The 19,885-nt window shown below is 38.5% G+C and overlaps 1 protein-coding gene across 3 annotated transcripts in view; it reads right to left on the bottom strand.

The window, feature by feature from the left end:
* ST18 (ST18 C2H2C-type zinc finger transcription factor) overlaps positions 1-19,885 on the bottom strand; it is a 98,355-nt gene that overhangs the window by 3,408 nt on the left and 75,062 nt on the right. For all 3 annotated transcript variants that reach the window (XM_014843745.3, XM_070481298.1, XM_070481297.1), the window contains 8 exons: positions 17,564-17,626; positions 16,682-16,750; positions 13,872-13,934; positions 13,687-13,767; positions 12,520-12,741; positions 10,091-10,179; positions 3,358-3,461; positions 1,257-1,400 (listed from right to left, as the gene is read on the bottom strand). In XM_014843745.3, the coding sequence (XP_014699231.2) occupies positions 1,257-1,400; positions 3,358-3,461; positions 10,091-10,179; positions 12,520-12,741; positions 13,687-13,767; positions 13,872-13,934; positions 16,682-16,750; positions 17,564-17,626 (835 nt within the window). The remainder of the gene's footprint in view (positions 1-1,256; positions 1,401-3,357; positions 3,462-10,090; positions 10,180-12,519; positions 12,742-13,686; positions 13,768-13,871; positions 13,935-16,681; positions 16,751-17,563; positions 17,627-19,885) is intronic.

Genomic DNA, 19,885 nt, shown 5'->3' with positions numbered 1-19,885 from the left:
CCCTTTTAGCTTCTGCCTTTCCTGTGTCACACGTCTCTTGGAGACTCACGTAACTGGATAAGACCCAGGTGGCAGAGTGGATAAAGGCCACGTGATAGACCCAGGCCCGCCCGACTGGTGCCAGATTTGGGACCCTGATCAAATCATGTAAACTCTCTGAGCCTCAGCTGTAGAACGGGCACACCAATGCTCAGTCTTGGGTACTTTTGTGAACATCCGGTGAGATCAGCCTCAGAAATCACCACTAGAGTGTCTCGTAGGGCAGCTATAAAACTCACAATTTATCTTGTATGGTAGCGATTATTTTGGGGACACTGGCAAAGGAAAAAATATTAAGGAAAACAAATTTGAAGTATGAATTAGACAAACATTAATAAATAATATCAAAATAATTTCTAATAATTACCTTAATAGTTTCCATAAAGTAATACTTTATTTTCCTTTGTATTCTTTATTATTCCACTATTGATATTTTTAATTATTGATTTTTTTTTAATGTCAAGAGACACACTTGGGATTGGTTATGACGAGAGCTCCATGCTGGGAAGTTGGGTAAGTTGAAGGATTTATTGCTTTCAGGAAAACCAATCATATTTCTTCATTAAATTGCTGCTTCTCTAAACCATTCTATACATAAAATTTGTATGTCTAGAAACCTTGTTCTAAACATGCCCACACTGGGGAAGCTAAAAGTGTTCAACAATGCAGCGCCTCTTCCACATGCTTAATGTTTGTGAAAATGTAAAGGAAACTAATTTTTTATGAATTTTAAATAGTTGCCATAGCTCAAATACGTGTTTGGATTTTGGAAATAAGGATGCCTTGCTCACTTTTGTGCTTTTTATTCTATATAAGGAGAAGTGAGGTATGTTCTTTGTATCTAGTATAAAGAAAGCACCAAGTTAAAAAAAGACTTTTTTTTCAGTTCTTGAGTTGGATAGATGACGCAAAGGGCTGAGTCTCAGCTTTTGTAAGCAATGTAAGCTTTATACCTGGAAACAAATTTTTCGCAAGGGAGCATTAGCCTCCAATTTTCACATTACATTATAAAACAAGTTTCAAATAAACCCTCATCTTTAAGTGACTCCTACACTATAAAAACCCTTGGCCTTATTGTAATCTAAATGTATGTATCTATCATGTTCCCAGGAGGGAAGTTATTGCAAGTCATCCATGAGGAGGCCTGGTACCTGTGATCGCACACTGACATTGCAAACGCTTGCAATGGAGCAGCCACGTTCCAGCCCTGGACTTACCATCTGTGGGAGCTGGATGTCCGCAAGGCTTGAAATGAGAGCTTGGCTCAGACCCGCCAGCTCCTTCAGTAGGCTTTCATTGTTCTGTTCTATAAGTTTGTTCTCCTCCTCTATCGTCTTTAAGTTGCTCTCCATAGATGTGATCTGAAATGGAAATAACTTGGGAATATGAGAAGTAGAGTTTGGAAGGAGTCCGAAAGGTTTCCCTCTGAAAGAAAATGTATCAACTGAACCTAAATGCCAAGGAATGTAGACACTGTAACTTCTCTTCACATAACTGCAACCCCATCATATTGCTCTAAGTTTTGGAATGACATCACCAAATTTGTTTCTTTAGCCCAGACTTCTCCCATGAATTGCAGTTTCCACATCTCCATATGGTTATTTGATGGATATCTCAAGCTCAGTATGTTCGAGAGTAAATCTTTGCTATTTCCCACAAACCTGCTCCATACACAGTCCTTTCCTTTCCAGTTCATAGCAACTTGAACATCGCGCAGGCCTTCGAGGTATCCCTGTTGGCTCGCCTTCTCTCACACTTCAAATACACTGAGTTCCTCCTTCAGACGATCCAGGATGGAATGACTGCACCCACCTGCGCTGCTGCCCGCTGGGCCCAGCCACCAGAGTGACTGTGACGGCCTTCTCATGGGTGGCCTTGTGTCTGGCTTTGCCCCATGGAATCTCTTCTTGGCCTATCTTCAACACAGCTACCAAATTTAGTCTCTTAAAATGTAAGCCAGAATGTAGGTCAAAAATGATCACGTTAACCATTGACTTAAAACCCCATAATCGTTCTGCATTCATTCAGAATAAAAACCAAGGTCTCTAAAATGGCTTAGCACACTCCACGTACTACCTCGGGGACTCATCTCCTCTGATTCCCTCAGATTATTCACCTGGAGCCATACTCACCCTGCTATTTCTCAAAACTCTGGGCTTTTTCAAGGTTTAGGGTTTTGCACTTGCTGTTTTTACTGTTTGAAATACTCTTTCCCCATACCTATTGGGCTAACTCCCTCAACTCCTCAAGTCTTTGCCAAAATCTTTCCTTCCTCCTGAAGCCTAGCTTGGTTATCCTATTTTATATTGAAATCTGGCTGCTTCTCCCTGCCCCCTTCTCTCATACAACATAATTTATCATTTTTGATTTTTTTTTTGTTATTTTCTGCCTCCCCATTCTATCCTTTAAGCTCCATGAGGACAGATGGCTTTGCTTTCTTCACTAATGGTTCACAAGAGGACTTCCCATGATTTGTAAACCGATGCATCAAGTTGATTTTGTACACCTGATGGTTATGAATAGGAGATTATGACACTAGTCACACTGGGTAAGGAAACCAAACCTGTGTTTCAGGTGGACTAAAACCTTTTATCTTAAGCTGCTGTGAATGAGGATTTCTGAGAGTCAGTACCACGGTGGTCTAGGAATCCCACATTTGAGGAGTGGACAGAAAGGAGAAAGATACTTCAGTCTATACTTTGTTTCATTATTTTTTTCCTTCTGACTTGTTGCAATAGAGTCATTATTAGTGTTTAAAAAAGTCCTGGACTAGACTTTTGATTTCCATTTGGGTACATTTAATCAGGGATGGGGCAGACATTACATAGGAGAATGCAGAATTGAGAAATTGCTTGCATTTTTCGGTAAAGAATCTATTCAGTAAAATCTCCAAAAAGCTCTGTTTCTAACAAATACTGACACATTTAGAGGTGTTCTAGAAAAATTAAATTTGAAAAGTTGCTCTGCTTTACTTGAATTTTGAATAAAACTAAGTAGTCTCATATCTTCTCATGACAGTTTTTCTAAAGCACTGCATGCTCTAAGAACTCTAATTATGGAATGATCTGCTTTATTTGCTTATCAAGCCTTTGATGCGCCCAAGGCAAAAACATGAGTAGCTTTGCCCATAGCTACCAAATTAATGATGGCCCAGGGTGACCCACCTATTCGAGTTTTTACAGTAATTGTGTATTTGAGATGTGCTCAGTATATTGATTGCAAGATATCATTATATTTTTACCACGAGGTGTAACAGTTCATTGTTTTGCCTTCACTAAAGATTATGATGAACATAAAGATAACTTTCTGTGTATTTACCTGCGTCTGAAGTTTCATCATATCTGCTTCAATTTTAAGGTTGGATTCATTCAATTCCTTTATTTCTTCATCCAAATGCCTAATTTCTTCATCACTCTCTATACCTATAAAGAATCAGACTATCTTAGTTCAAAATGAAAATATAAGACTGTGACAAATCTGAGTCATTTTACATTTAATTTGTGGTTTGTGAAGTGAAAATTAGAGTTTAATTTGAAATATTGAATTTTTACCCAAATCCATAACCAAGATTCTAAAAAGGTGAGTAAAAGGAGTTGCAGGATCTAATTCCTTTATAAGAAAAAAGAGAGGATAAAAGTACCACCATTTAATGTAGCTTCCTTATGTTCCAGGTACGCTGCTACACATGTTCGTGCTCGTAAATATTTTCCCATTTAAACTTTGCTGCACCCTGTGGGGCATGTTCCATTATATCCTTTTCACATATGAAGGCGCTGAGCCTTAGAAAGGCTAAAGGCCTCACTAACCACCGACACAGGCTTTATAACCTGCCTGGGTCCAAAGTAAGAGGCAGAGCTGGGACTGAATTCCAAAGCCCAAGCATTCTCTCGTACACAGTGCTGCAGGGACTCGTAAGACATGAATTAGGCTGATCAATTATATATTTGTCAACTGGGTGGGACCTTATGGACGATTATTAGAGGCAGAGCTGGGGTGCTGGGAGGTGGGTTAAGGCCAGGACAAACCATTTGAGTTCTCCGCATGGATTTGGATAAGGAGCAAATGCAATCTGGAGAAGGAACATGGGCTTTGGAGTTTGGATATTGGCCTTGACTTTTGTTCTTGAACTTGGGCAACTTACTTCTTTGTGTTTCAGTTTCCTTGTGTGTAAAATAGGCAGAAAATCTATGTTGTGAGGATTAATGCAATAAAATATAAAGTGCTGAACACAGAGTAGGCTCTCAATGAACAGGAGTTATTTTCCCATCACTATTTTATAGAAGGAATATGAATACATTTTAAATATTTTTAAAAGCTAGGAATGGTAGCCAATAGTATGGATGCCAGAAGCAAGATTTAGGCAATCTCAACAGTCTGGAATGATGAATCTAAACCAAAAAGATGACAATTAAGAGGGATAAATGTAAACTTTTGCATTTAGATTTAACAAGATTGATTTCATGAGAGGAAGATGGGGAGAGTTGACAATCTGAAAGAGATCTAGGCCCTTACACTTTCCTGGGGTTACAATACTTAAATTAAAATCGCTCACTATCTACTGAAGATGCACTTCACATGCTCTAGCAATTCCATTCCTAGGTGCACACTCAAGACAAATGGTTGCACATGTACATTAGGAGGCATGCGCAAGATATATGAGGCATACTGTTCACAAAAGCACAACATGGAAAGAAGCCACATGCCCCCTGAAAACAATGTGGATGACTCTTACCAGTATAATGTTAAGAGAAAAAGGTAAGCCCTGAAAGTTTACATATAGCATGGTAAAACAGGTGGCTGTTTTGTAGGTACTTATTGCATTATGTAAAGAAATTAACTACCTAAATAAAAGTGGACCTCTGAAAAGAATATGTCATAAGACTGATCTAACACGGGGCTCTGAGATTCAATAGAAAATAAAAGCAGACAAACAACTAAGATGTAGGTATTTTATACCTAGATCAACTTGAATATGAGTCAACAGTGTGACGGCTACTAAGAAAACAATCAACAATTACCCAGGACCACACTAAGGGAACTAAGGTCTCTGGAAAACAGGATTTCCTCTTCACTGGCCAGCTCTCTCTGGAGAATTGGGTTGCATTCTGAGCACCATATTTTATCAGTGGGTATGCTGGCACAGGATCTTCTCTTGGAAAACTGGGATTGAAATATTTGTTTTCAACAACTTCAGGGAGCATAGATTCTCAATTAAATAGGTATTTTGAGTGACATCAGCACTTGAAATTTTTCTGATTTGAGCAAATGAAAACTTCTATTGGTATATTTCTTTGACACATTCTCTTTCCTTTCTGATCTTTGGAATAAAATTCCACCTCAGGGAATGGTATTTTCTTACATAATATCTGATGAAGTAGACAATAAGCCAGGAAACACTCATCAAACATGAAGAGCTATGAAGGGAACAAGCAGGGTACCATGAGAGCCCTCACTGGAGAAGACTCATTTAATCTGAGACTTTACTGATACGAAAGAGGTGGCGTGTGAAAAAGGAGAGGAAACAGAAAGCACAAAGCCTGGGGTGGGAAGGAAATGGGAAGCTCTGCTCCAGTTCCGTAAGAAAGTCTTCCTGGCTGGATGCACACTGAGTGAAGGGAGCTGGTCATGGATGATCTCACAAGGAGCTTGGGTTTATGCTCGATGCAACAGGACTTAGTGAGGGATTTTAAGCAGGAAGTGATGTGATCTGGCTGACTTTTCAAAAGCAAAACTCAGGTTTTTGAGCAGAGAATGGATTTAAGGGGAGACAGGGCAGAAAACTGTCAGGAGACTATTGCAGGGGTCCTGGCTGGATCTGATGACCCCTTGCCCCATGGCAGTGGTAGTAGGAGTAATCGAAGTGAACTCAAGATAAAACTTGTTGGTAAAATTTGCAACACTTGAAAGATTGGAGAAAGGGGATGAGAGAATGGAGGAATCAAGGATGACTACCTGTTTCTGCTCGAGCATCTGGGAAACTAGTGGTGTTTCTGGAATAAAGAAGACTTGAGGAGCAGCAGCTTGCAGCAGGAAAATGAAGAGTTCAATTTTGACAAGTTACGGATGATTGTGAGAAGAGTCGTTAAGTGAGAGCCTGGGTTCTTGGTGCTGAGATCTAGTTAGGATTATGTTTCATTAGGATTAGCGAAGATGCTCAAGTCTCTTAATCAAGGTGGGACCATTTGGAAGACAATAACAAAAGGCGCCGGGAAGTCTATGGGGGAGATGTGATCATGAGATGGGACCTCAAAAAAGAAATATTATGATAGAATCTAATACATAACAGGCACTCAATAAATTCTCATGTAATTAATAAATGAGTGAATTAATGTTTTCATTATGATTTCTGGGATTTGGGGAGATATTTTAGCCACAGGAGCAAATTCAGTCAATTTCTTTGAAATGTTTTTCCATGACTACATTACCTTATCTATTTCCACTGACACACTCATCTGCCAACCTCGTCTCCATACATAGTCTTTATGTGTAGCTAAGTGGAGCTACGAGGATGCCATAGACTGTGAATTTCACATTGCACTTGCAAATATTAACTCATTTTATTCTCTTCAGGATCCCAGGAGGTAGATACGCTTATTTCCTCATTTTATGGATAGGAAAACCAAAGCATGACGAGCTGGGATTCAAGACACACACTCTCTGGTTCCTGAATATGTTCTCTTAGCCATTATAATGCTATATATACTCACAGATACTTAATCTGTTTTGAAAGTATCAATAAAATGTATGCACTGATGTTCCTTCATGGGTACATTTATGAGAGAATGTAGCGTAGAGTGTAGAGTGTTGGGTTACACTAGCTAGGTATTGCTGATCAAGGAAACCATATAAGCTTTCCACTAATATTTTACTGAACTATTCAATAGCCTTGCTTCTTTATAGAATCTACCTATTGAAAAGCAAGAGAATTTGCTGTCTTTGCATTCAACAATTCTAATCTTTTCTTCATACAAATCTAGGCCTAATTTACATAATTAGGGGTTATATAATTTATAATAATATTTTCTTTATGAATTTATAAGTGATATATATATCTGTTTATAGCAAGTGTGTCTAACTTATAAGGGGTTTTAAGTAGTTATTTTTTCCATATTATACAAATGAAACAATTCTATCACATTTTGAACAAATTTGATTATATTTCTTGAGTGAATCTTTGTTTTTTTATCATGTTTATAGAGTAAAATTTTACTTCTTTTTTTACTTAGGGGAAAGTAAGTTAATGTAAATTTGACTATTTTAGTTAATAAAAGGGAAAGGAGAGTTAATATCCAGAAAGGAAGGGTGTATCACTAATTTAGAACATGCTACATTGCCACAGGGGAAGAACTAGAAGGATCTACTAAATGTAAGAATGTACAGGTAGGTCAACTATCATAACTTTTACTGGTCCCCACAAAAAATAGAAAGGCAAGCAGTTGTTCATGTACAGATGATCTAATTTTATTATCAAGGACTAGTAATAGTCTTAAAAACGTTAGTGTGGAATTAAATTATAGCAAGGATGGAGAATTGAAGATCAATTCTTCTAAAATTAATGTAAATATTTTTAGTATAGACCTCCCAGCTTTTAACTGGTTTGTAGGTATGATTCTCCTAACATGTTACCTAATTCAACAATTGCTGAATGATTTGTACCTAGTTTAAATTAACAAAGTACACCAGGAAGTTTAAAGTCACATGTACTTTGTATTTTATTGTAATTTGTTGTTGTTGTTTTAGGACTGAAGGAGAATTAGGTTACACCTGCTTTATAAATCATCCAGGGAACAATTATTGTGGCCAAGCTGTAAGGCAGGGGCTAGGGCATGAAGAGCTGTAGAGCAGACCTTGTATCACTTGAGGTCTTCCTTGACCCTCAACTGACCACTGACCTGAACTCAGGTGGATTTTTCTTCATGCACAAGTTATTGTAAGTTCTCAAGCTTCATATGAGCATCAGCCTCTAGCTCCTTATAAAAACACGTAATTTTCCAGTTTCCTGGCTCATCTAGCATGGCTTCACTTCAGACACTTGTGAATGTGTGTCACCCATTTCACTGCTGCTCCACGTCCTTTGAAAGCTCAGCTGAAGATGCTGGATTTGTACGGGACACTTTGAAGCGTGCGTTCAGTCCAGCTGCTCCCAGGAACTGTAACAGTCTACCAGTGGTTCCGACAGACCGGCAGAGGTGTGTGCCAGCTCACGTGGCACAGGCGCTCTGTAAAGCTTCATTGTAATTTGCTGTAATGCAACAGTTTATTATCTTCTTCTGTCTTTATTAGGAACAGCTGTGATCTATGTTACATTTACTACATAGGTGTTGGTGTTCTTACAATGAAGACTCACAGGAAGTGTTTCCTTCACACATTCAGTTCCAAAGAGAGTTTTGCTTTGAATGTACTTACTGACGGTGTGAGTCTCATAGTCATTATATTCTACTTTTGCTTTGGCTTCTAAAAAGCTGAAAGTTAAACTTGAGATCTTTTTTTACCTACGGAAAGGGCTGGCTCCACACATTCTTCTGCTATCCTCAGGCTTGCCCCATCTTGCTTTCTTATCTTTTATTTTCTTTTGTCTCATTTTTCGAATGAATTTTTAAGTAGCTTTCCTTTTTTTTTAAGTAGCTTTGCGCTTCCCACCCTTTAAATATTGCTTGAAGTAAGGTGATGTGTACATAAATAAATATTGTGCCAATTTCACGGAAAATGTGCTAAGAGGCATTTGAGGAATGGGGAGTATTTCCAAGGAACAAGGAAAGCATCTGGAGAAAGAACTATTATAGAGTCTCTCAACGTGGGAAAGAATGTGGAGTGCAGCCCTGTCCCTAAAAGCCAGGGCTATGGCTGCTCCACACAGGTGATGACCTCCCTCAGATCTCAGCAGTGAGCACTCAGGTGGGGAGCAGGCCCTAAGGGACTGTCCTCAAAGCAGACAAGGCCTCAAAGGACAACAGTAGGAAGCTCAAGAGTGCTTTCCTCCTCCTTCAGATATTGTACATGTTCTTTCTAAAAAATCACACATAAATTAAAAAGACTGAGCAATGCTTTCAGAGAAATAAACCAACAGCAGTTGAGTCCCCAGCTCAATTCTAGTCATGTGCCAATGACGCCCTCAAATAAAATCTCCAAAGCAAAGGAATTGCTTTGCCATGTTTCTCAGATGCTGTAGAATGATCTTCAATGCAAACGAGACGTGGCTGAGACAAAGGTGATGAGAAATGTTAAGAAAAGTGCTCAAGAATCAAAGGAAAATGGAAGGATCCAAATACAGAGTTTAGAAATATATTAACTTTTTTTTTTGGAGGAAGATTAACCCTGAGCTAACATCTGCCGCCAATCCTCCACTTTGTGCTGAGGAAGACTGGCCCTGAGCTAACATCTGTGCCCATCTTCCTCTACTTTATATGTTGGATGACTGCCACAGCATGGCTTGACAAGCGCTGCATAGGTCTGCACCCGGCATCCAAACCGGTGAATCCTGGGCCGCCGAAGTGGAATGTGCGAACTTAACCACTGTGCCACCAGGCTGACCCCCTATATTAACTTTGATAAGGAATCGACGCTAAGGAAATATGTAGGGAAATACAGATGTAGATGCTAAATTTAAACCATCCAGATTCACCATAAAATATCATTTCAAGTATACAACAAAATTTAAGTATTCAAATATAGATGCCAGAAACTGTGTTTCTTGAAATCTGATAGAGGGCTTACACCAGGAACACACACACACACGCACACACGCGTGCTCATGCACAGTCTCTCATTGTGAAGACTGACGGACAAAAGTGCGGCCAGTGTATCTCAGTCCATCAACTCTCATTGCTTGCTCTTCCCTGCTGGAGATCCTTATGAAAAAGTAGGGAAAACAACCAAGAAATTGCTTTTTAGATAAAACGATACTGCTAGTTCAAATCTGAGGAAAGCTTCCTTCTTGCATATTGAAGTTGCACTTTCCATATAGAGTATAATTTGGCATGCAGAACCCTCTGGGGAGCTCCCATCTAGACCTCAGTGGGGACGGTCACCTCCAGCCACACGCTCTTATTACCTCCAGTTGCTTTGAGCTTGATGGTCATTAGCTCTTCTGAGACCTTGCCCTTTTTGATGGCTTGTGCATTTAGAGGACATCCAGATAAGCTGTGAAAATAGAAATTATACAGATGTGTGAAACATGTATTATTTCTCATAAAAATTAAGTTTCTATTCACTACTTACTATTTAAGCCTTTGCCTGTCTACTAATTACATTATAACCTGCAGTCTTTTTGTAGAAAGTAACAAGTAAATGTCTATTAAAACAAAAGCAAAAAGCACGGAAATAATGTAGAAATGTTTCATGTTTTTTTTCTGAAGTCAAAATATAAATAGCTACTGCTGCTATTATTGTTGAATTAGTTTTGTTAAAATGTTACTATTCTGCATTCGTATAACTGCCTTTTTTTAGTATTTGTTACTTTATTTTCTGTAAACCTAAAATTCTACATAAATATTATGCAAACGAATTCTTCCAAATTAGTCAAAATTCCATGAATAATAAAGCTGAATCTAGTTCTTCCCTGCTTTATACATACTGTAGTCTGATTTTTACAGAATGACTCAAATTAATACAAGCCCCAAATGATAACCCCCTCCCATGGCAAATGCAGTTGGATATGGGAAAGTTTCTAATTTATTCTTTAACTTTTAAACCATTATTTTTTATTAAAATAGTCTGTGCCCTGAGAGGAGGAAAGGAAGCGCTGTAAGTGTATTCAGATGCCCAGGCAGTGCGTGTCCTGCGGGGGCTCAGCAGGCGTCCTGCCTTTAATGTCATCTGTTTCATTTAAGTTGCACCAAAACTATAATGACATTGAACAAAACTTGCTTTCCATAGTACGTGATCAGACGATTTTGTTGTTCTAAGCAGCCACATTCGTCAGCAATTTTTGCCACTCAGCACTGTGTTCTGAAATTCACCCATCCTGGGCTTTCATCTTCACTGCCCTATGGCAGCCCCCGTATGTGGATACTATTTATGAGCTTGACTGTTAGTGGGCACGTGGGCTGTTTCCAGTTTCGAGTTAGCAGAGCAATGCTACCACAGACATTCTCAGACGTGTGTCTGGGCTCTACTGTGCAGGAGATTCTCTGGGGCGTAAGCCTAACAGCTCAGTGGCTGGGTGGCAGAGCACATTGACTTGCTCATTTTCAACCGACTCCTTAAAGGCAATTTGCTTCCTACAGCGGCTCTGCCAATTACTCTTCCACCTGCAGTGTGTGAGAGTCCCCGTTGCTCCACATCCTCATCAAGATTTGGCGTCACCATTTAAAACTTCTTCATGATTTTTAAAGATAATTCTGTAGTTGTTAACTGAGGGATGTGCTCACCATAGTACAACATTAATATTTCATTATCAATGCTAACATGGAGATTACCGAGTCCATGATAAGAAAGTAAAGCTACTGTGCAGTAAATGTGCCATTAGGCACACTTGATTTGTGACTGTCATTCCTGAATATGGCATGATGATTCAAACTCAGAATAAAACAGGGTGTGCTATTGTGGATGTGACTATGCCTTTGAAAACCATCCAAAAATAAACTGCTTAAAAAGTTCAAGTTTTCTACCTAAGCAGGTGTTACTGCATATCCACTTAAATCAGCCTTTCCTGAAAGGCTTCATTTTCTGATGCCATCAATATGTATCTTTAAATCTGAACAGTATGTCAAAATGCCCCAGCTTTGCTCATACCTGCTTACTGCTCGTAAGCAAAGCACCAGGGCTCACTATAGCTTCATTGGATTTTAATGTGCATCATGCGCAGGGCTTCCATTGACTGGAGAACTCTGTAGTGAACATTCTAGCTCCTTCCTTTAGGTAGAATGTGAACCAAAGAGCTGGGCTAAGATCACCGTTCCCAACAAACGGCTGGGTTGAAATACACAGCACTCGGTGATAAAGGAATTAAGTCGTTGTGAGAGTGTAAAAGGTTTTCTGAATCTCTTCTGTCGTACACTTAGCAGTCATTGTATCATTTTCTTTCTGGCCGTCGGGGATGAGTCACATCTTCTCAGCAGCAAAATAACTACGATTTGGCCTGAAACTGAGTCAGCTCACCAGAGGAAGGGAGTGATATAAATATGTAAAGTGAAAGTTTACAAATGCACAACATAATAGAGTGGATATCACCACTTGGAACTGAAGTGAACCATTAAAAGACTGAGTCATTAAAAAAATAACATAAGCAATATTTTGGAATACAAAAAACAAATGCACAGTTTCTACAGTACTTGAAAATTGTGTAGTGAACTTTCAGAAATAGAGAAAATAATGTTTTTCATTCTTCAAACTAGTCACATATCTATCTAGCTAGACTCATTGTTATAACATCTAAAGTGCTATGATACATGGCCTTGAGGAGGGGTTTTCACCTCCGCAAAGCAACCTAGGTGACAATCACAACAACAACACAACAAAAAGACAGAGAGCAAATGTTACCTTCTGTGGGTGACAAAAACATTATTTACATGGCCCAGCCCATTGCAGCCTGGCAAGGGACAGTGTGGCAGTTCTTGTTTGCTCAGTTTCCAGGAGAGGGGGGCCCCACTGAGAGGATTCTCCTTCTGTCTCTTGGCAGCCAGGGGACAGCCAGAAGCTGTGCGGTGGGATGTGTATTTACCTGATATGTGACCTTGGCCGTCACACCCTATCACAGGACACCTAGAGAGACACAACAGAGACATTACAGCTGGAAGAGACATGAAGAGCTGTGACTGAGTGAATAAGAAGGCAGTGGTGGTTCTATACTATCCAGAAGGCAAACGGTGAGATTATAGAGTTTTAAAAGATGCCACTATAACTAGCAAAACAGCATTGTACTAGCAGTAATAATAATCCACAGGCTCCAAGCTAGGCAATTTTCATGCACTAGCTCATGTAATCTTCACCGCAAATCTACTGGGCAGAGAGGGCTATCCCATTTTTTGGTGGGGAAAATGAGGCTTATAGAGCTTAGGTAACTTGCCACCCCCTCTACAAGAAGTGGAGTCAAGGTCACGCCCACACTTTTTAGCTCTAGCCAATCACGTAAGTACTGCGTTATGTTGCCTCCTAACAAAGAGCAAAGGGATAAAATGTTAACTGCCTTGCCCCATGTTACATGGCACATCGCTCACAGAACTGGAATTATGGGGTCCAAATGTCTAAATATTGTGTTTAGAAATGTTGTAGAAGGAACTGTTTAAATTTCTACATCTATAGCTGCATATATCATCTGAGACTAGACAGCATATTTCTCAGAGGTGCGAATTCAATTCAGATAAAATTTCATCTTAAGCAAAGTTAAAGTTTCAGGAGGAAATGCTGCCACATTTGTTACTCTCTAGCACTTCCACAATGCTACTTTCCTTTAAAACAGTTGAAAAAAGTATGAACTTCCTTCTTTTTCCTTTTCGTTGTGAAAGAACCCTGGAAACATGCTAGGAATGGGAACTCTTTCTCGAGTTTCCAAACGCTCTGCCCACTGCTTCAAGGGTACTTGGATTTACTAGGGTGCACCATCCCTGAAACTCAGCCCATGCTCAGTTGCGTCCTAACCAAGGGGCCACCCAATTGACTATAAGCTACAGCTGGCCCTAATGCTGCGGCCTCAGTTGTCGCACTTACTTGAGTTCAGGGTCTTCTTTTTCTTCCTTTGTAGGAGTCATTTTGACACCACCTTTTCTGGCACGAGGGCAGCCGGACAAGCTAAAATACGTACCCAACAGAGAACAGAACAAAACCATGTGATCTCATTGGCCACTGCTGCTGACACTCAGATTTCCATCTCTCAGAAATGAGATCCATCCTACCTTCTGTGGGAAGCATAGTTTCCAGTCACGTGCCCTGAACCATCACAACCTGGGGTTGGACACCTGAAAACACAGAATAGAGCACGGTGGTGGGCTATAATCGGAGGAGGGGGTCATGACATATTCAGATAGAACTAAGCAGAAGGAGCTTTCTGTGGGACTCTTCTTGGTTAAATATAATTAGTTTTTGGCTAAAAATTCTTTTTTGTTGTTGTCGAGGAAGATTAGCCCTGAGCTAACATCTGTGCCAATCTCCCTCCACTTTATATGTGGGTTGCTGCCATAGCAGGGCTGACAAGTGGTATAGGTGTGCACCCAGGACCTGAACCCAGGCAGCTGAAATGGAGCACACCGAACTTAACACTAGGCCACTGGGCTGGCCCCTGAGAATCCATTTTTAAAGAAAATGTTAAGGTATGTAACCATTGGGAGATGGTTGATAGACAATGTATTAGTTGTTATCCTATATTCTTTTTTTTTCAATCTTATTTTGGAAGGAACCCAAAATTCTGCCCACAACTTGCTTCTGGGCTTCTGTCTATCATGTAAAGTTCTTATTTGTGGCTCTAAGAAAAAAAGTTTTTCAAACTGTTTTTGTGCATAATTTATTTCCTCTGATAAACTCCACTACCACGATAATCCATGAAATTCGGACAAACAACAGTGGTACATGTGAGCTCCAGAGACTTGGCAAGTTCATCTAGTTGCCAGAGAATCTAAGTTCCTCGCACCTGGTCTGTTCTGCCTCATGGCTCAGTTTACATGGCTTTTTGGAAAATCTACCAATAACTGTTATCGACAATCAACCATTAAATTTGGAATGGCAAAGGTGAAAGAGGAAGAGGAATCCAATTCTACTTGGAATGCCGATTAGGAATAGGCTTCCAAATACACTTGAATACAAAAATGTCTACAGATTCTCATCCTTTTGTTGCCTTTTTAAAAGAAAATGCCCAATACTGGGGCCGGCTCCGTGGCCGAGTGGTTAAGTTCATGCGCTCTGCTTTGGTGGCCCAGGGTTTCACCAGTTGGAATCCTGGGCGTGGACATCACACCACTCATCAGGCCACGCTGAGGCGGCATCCCACATGGTACAACAAGAAGGATCGACAACTAAAAATATGCAGCTATGCACTGGGGGGCTTTGGGAAAAAAAGGAAAGATAAAATCTTTAAAAAAAATGCCCAATACTAATGAAAACACAGAGGCTGCCATAAAATGTTTGCTTTTCGGAAGGTTTTTGTAGACATTATCTTTGTTATTAAAGATTTACTTGTATACTCATCCCGGTTCAGATTTCTACCCAAACAAGAGTTTGAGAAAAATAATAATCCAAAGGAAAATGTGAATACTATCCCTTTTCTTAAACTCTTTCCCACTGAACTTTCATGGAAATGCTTTTATATCTAATCCTGAGATGGAAAATAGGGAGTAAATGCTTTTTTCAAAGGAAATATAAAATCAGCATACATCTCTTCAAGCTAAGCAGAGAATGTTGCATTGAGTCTTCAATCACCACGTAAAGATATAATATGTAGTTATTCTGTACTGTAGGAAAGGCTTGAATGTTAGTCTTTTTCTACTAACATTTTTAGTAAAATAGTGGTTTCTCAGCATATTACAGTTATGGAAAAATCTGTGCCAAATAACCTTGTTTTGAAATTCCTCCTGCGTATCTAAACAAGTGGTCAAAGAAATATCTCTTTCTTCTTTGTATGGAGAAAAACCAAAGATATTACTTATTAGATGGCTGTATAAAACATGTAAATACTGAATATTGCTATAGCAGCTCTCAATCTACATATTTTCAATGTATTATCAATCTTTTTTTCCTAGAAATAATATTTAGAGAAAATACCTAACAAAAGTGATAGCTATTATTAAGATAGGGCAATGCTGACGTTTAGAGCAACTGAGTAAGATTGGTGCAATCTTAACTGCTGCGCCACCAGACCGGCTCCCATAAAGTTATTTTTTGTTATTTTTAAATAAAAATTTTAAACAAGTTAGAAAATGAGAATACTAACAAAGTATTAAGAAGGCTTAACATCTGAAATTTCACCTGTGATTTAGATACCAAATGTCGATTCTACTATTTATACAGATATTGTTTTATTACTAGACCTAGTAATACTCATGTTTCCTAAAATATTATTATTTGCAAATAAATTTCATTAATTTTGTTCACTGTTATTCCTTCTTTTCTAAATTTATGCCCTATCATAGTTTTAATGGAATAAGGTGGATTATAACTTTTTATTTCATATGTAATATAACAAAATATTAAAATAAAGTGAGAAATATGGAATAAAAGAAAAGGATAGAAGAAAATAAAGTCAATAAGTAAAAGTTAATATGCAGGTGACTTTGAGATCCTTTAGACTAAGTAGAAATGAACCAAAATTGTGTGTAGCACCCAAAAGTGAAAGGCAGTTGTACAATTCAAAATGCCCATAAGGTAAAATATTATGCAGTTTCCTTATTAGATGATGAAAATGCTTTGCCACACGTTCATAGGTCTGATTTAGCATATAAATTTGATAATTAACAGAAAAAAATTATCATGTTTAACTATTACATTAATGCTTTAAAAACTTTTGTAAAATATGATTTTACCAAAGCAAGCAAATTAACTAAATTAAGTTACAGTGATTTGGTTTTAGTCATTTGAACTTCTTGGCGAAAAGAGTGCGTTGGTTATCATTTAGTGAGGCATGATTTACTACTTGTTAACGACCACACTGGTCCTGAACGAAGAGAGTCCTACCACAGGGGACAAAGGGCAAGGCGGTCATACTTGCAATACTTACTTAAGCTCCTGAGAGTTAGCAGCCATGAGGGATTTAAGAGTCTTATCTGCTAAAGGACATCCAGAAACACTAAAGAGAGATGAGAAAAACAAAAACACACAACGCTGACATATACGAATTCAACTCAAAGGGCATCCTGAATTTGTGAACATACTTTAAATTTACTGGGGACTGGGAATTGCGGAAAAGAACAACTAGGTTTGAATCTGGCTTTGCAGCTCTAACCAGTCTGGGTTTGTGGGCACCTCAATTGCTTCTCATAGACTAAGGTTTGCTATTTATCAAACAAACGTCTTTAATCCAATGAGACTTCCCAACTCTAGAATTCAGCGATATAATGAATACTGACACAGAGTCCATTCCAATTGTATCACCAAAGGATTATGGCTTAAAGGTTTAAACCACTGCCCAAAGGGGAAGCAATGACAGCAGTGAAGAAGGTAAGTGGAAGATTAAACACTGGCTTTTTGTGCTGTTTAACCTCTCTGACACCTTGACTTATTTTTTGCACAGGACTGAGGATGCTGCATCCTACAGGTTGAATGGTTAACCTGAGTCACTCTGCTGACATACCTTAGTTTCACTTGAGTCCTAAAGCTAGAGAGAACCAAAGCCCTGACATAAACTCTAACTTTTGATTTGTAACCTAGACTAAGGATCAGAAAACCATTTTTGACCAAAAATCATGATTTATATAGCACATAAGTGAAATGACTGAAGCTTCAACTTAGCTTTATTTCTGAAAAACGAAGCAAACCAAAAACTCACCTAACTCACTCTCCACTTTGTGATCCAGATAATATTTTCCTAGATTAGGTGGGAGTAAGTATGTAAATTAGAACAAGATCATGAAAACCTGACGTGCCTGAGGTAATGAGTTACCTGCGATGGGAGGCATAGTTTCCTGTGACATGGCCACTTCCATCACATCCTGGCGTTGGACAGCTGGTCAATAAAAAATGTATAATTAGAATCAAGTGCATTACATGGATTCATTTGCTCTGTCTGATTGGCTATGAGGTAGCTTCTCTTTTCAAGATAAGTTAACACAGTATAGGACATGCAGAAGATACTGAACAAAGTAAGAACCAGTAGATTAGCTAAAAGAAAACTGGCATGATCTTCAGTTATTAGTTTTCAGTATCACATCCAATTCTCTGATTCAAATGATGTAGGAAAGTAATGCTAAAATATATGTCCTAGCGATGTTGTGAGTCAACAATCAGTGGTGTTTTATTTCTTTGAAAATTTGCTTTATAAAAATAAATACTATAAACCCATGCTTTATAATGATAGTGGCTCTTAGGAATACTGGCACCAATTATATAACAGATTTCAGAAAGGAATTTTTGTGAGCTTTTAAGAGAAAGGGAACATAATAACTTCATAACATTTTGGAAACTGAAAAAGAAGAAAATCTGTGAAAATAGTACATACTACTCAAATGTAAACTGACGTTTTACATGGGAAAGTTGCTGACAGTACAGAAATAGATAAGAAGTCTAGTAGAGTTGGTGATCAGTATCATCCAAAGCTTGAACCCATCAAAAACAATTGCTAATTAACAATTAACCTAAGCAGCAGGCTCTCCAAGTGGTCTGCAGAGGACAGGGTCTGTGCTGGTGCACTTCATTATATCTCGGAAGCTGGTAAATTCTGTGCATCTTATTTTTGTATATGTTTAAAAATAATGTGAGAGGGTAGTTGTCTTGAGCAGTTTTGCTTCCATAGTTAACAGAGTCCTTGGTTTCTCAGTCATTTATTTTCCTCTGATGATGCTCAAAGTTGCTCATTTGGAGTAAGCAGAGTGACCCCAGGCGACTCAGCGCTATTTGTGGCCATATTAATAATCAGAGAGAAAATCAGTTAAGTCACCCATGCTTCTGGTTTCCTCTGACATCTTGCCTAAAGTGAAGGCTTATCCATATATGTGGAATGCAGAATTTACCCATTTGAAAAGACATTTAGGGACAGATTGACAACATCCAAGATTTTCTGAAATACCACCTTCTAAGTAATTTTTTTTTCCTGTGAGCTACTTTCCAATCATTTTCAGGTAATCTGAAGAAACTATAAGAGCTAGAACATTCCCATCTCTCAGAAAGATGTCTGATTTTCAGGGCTCGATCCAAGCTGAATCATCTGACTCTTCTCCCACCCGTTTTCCTAGATGGGATATCAGAAAGGAAAGTATGGAAGCTATAAATATACATTAAAAAGTAAAGGCAAAAATGAACCATGATTCACAGTTGAGCTGAGTTATCTTGCACGTGCCATTCACCTACTAAACGGAGAAACAATCTTTTCTGAATATCATACGAGTGGAATAATCAGTGCGTGAGAGATGTGTTTTAACTGCCTGGGAATTCCCACTTTGGAAATACATCGTCATCTAGTGTGCCAAATAGCAGTGCATTTATTATATTTCTATTTAAAAAAAATTACTCCTATTAATACTGCCAGGAGAGGCAAAGAAATGCCAATGATTTTTAAATCAGTCAACTATAAATTACTTAGAAAATATAATAATAAGGTGTGCATTTAATTATCAGCTAATTAATGTTTTTAAGTTCAGTGGTATAAAGAGGTGAAGGAATAAAGACAGGATTGGAGGCAGCACTGTAGTGGGAAAAGCTTCTGTTTGGGATTCTGATCGCTGTCTTACATTACAAATTTCAACAAAACCCTTAGACAATAACATGTGCCAATACCAGTTGGGTGATATATTCTGGGAGGTTTTGCAAATGAAAGCATCAAAATTTAGAGAAAGAATACTAGCTAGTTCCCTCCATAAGTGGCACTCAAACTCTAAGCAAATTTATGCTAATCAATGACATCAAAAAAATCCTATTCCAGCCAAACAGTTTTTGTTAAGCAATTAAGGTACATTTATCTGTTAGAAACAAAACACAAATATAATAAGGACAGGGTGAAATTGTAAAGTAGTGAGACTTACACAACCAGTGTACTCACACAGATCCATACAAATACAAAACCCAGTGGAATCCACTGAAGTGCTCACCTATCTGTAAAGCGAGGTGAGAACATACAGTTGCTAGAGAGTTAATTTTCTAGGAATTCATGATTATATTCCAAAAGTTATTCAAAATCTTTTTGGACCCTTCTTCTCTTGTATTTACCTTTGCACTAATGAGAAGTGCCCATTACAAAATGGTCACACTTCATCTTTCTGTCCAAAATGGT

Source organism: Equus asinus, chromosome 12, assembly GCF_041296235.1.
Source record: "Equus asinus isolate D_3611 breed Donkey chromosome 12, EquAss-T2T_v2, whole genome shotgun sequence".
NCBI classification, from domain to species: Eukaryota; Metazoa; Chordata; class Mammalia; order Perissodactyla; family Equidae; genus Equus; species Equus asinus.
The sequence above is the reverse complement of the archived record's forward strand: the minus strand, read 5'-3'. Positions and strand labels throughout refer to the sequence as shown.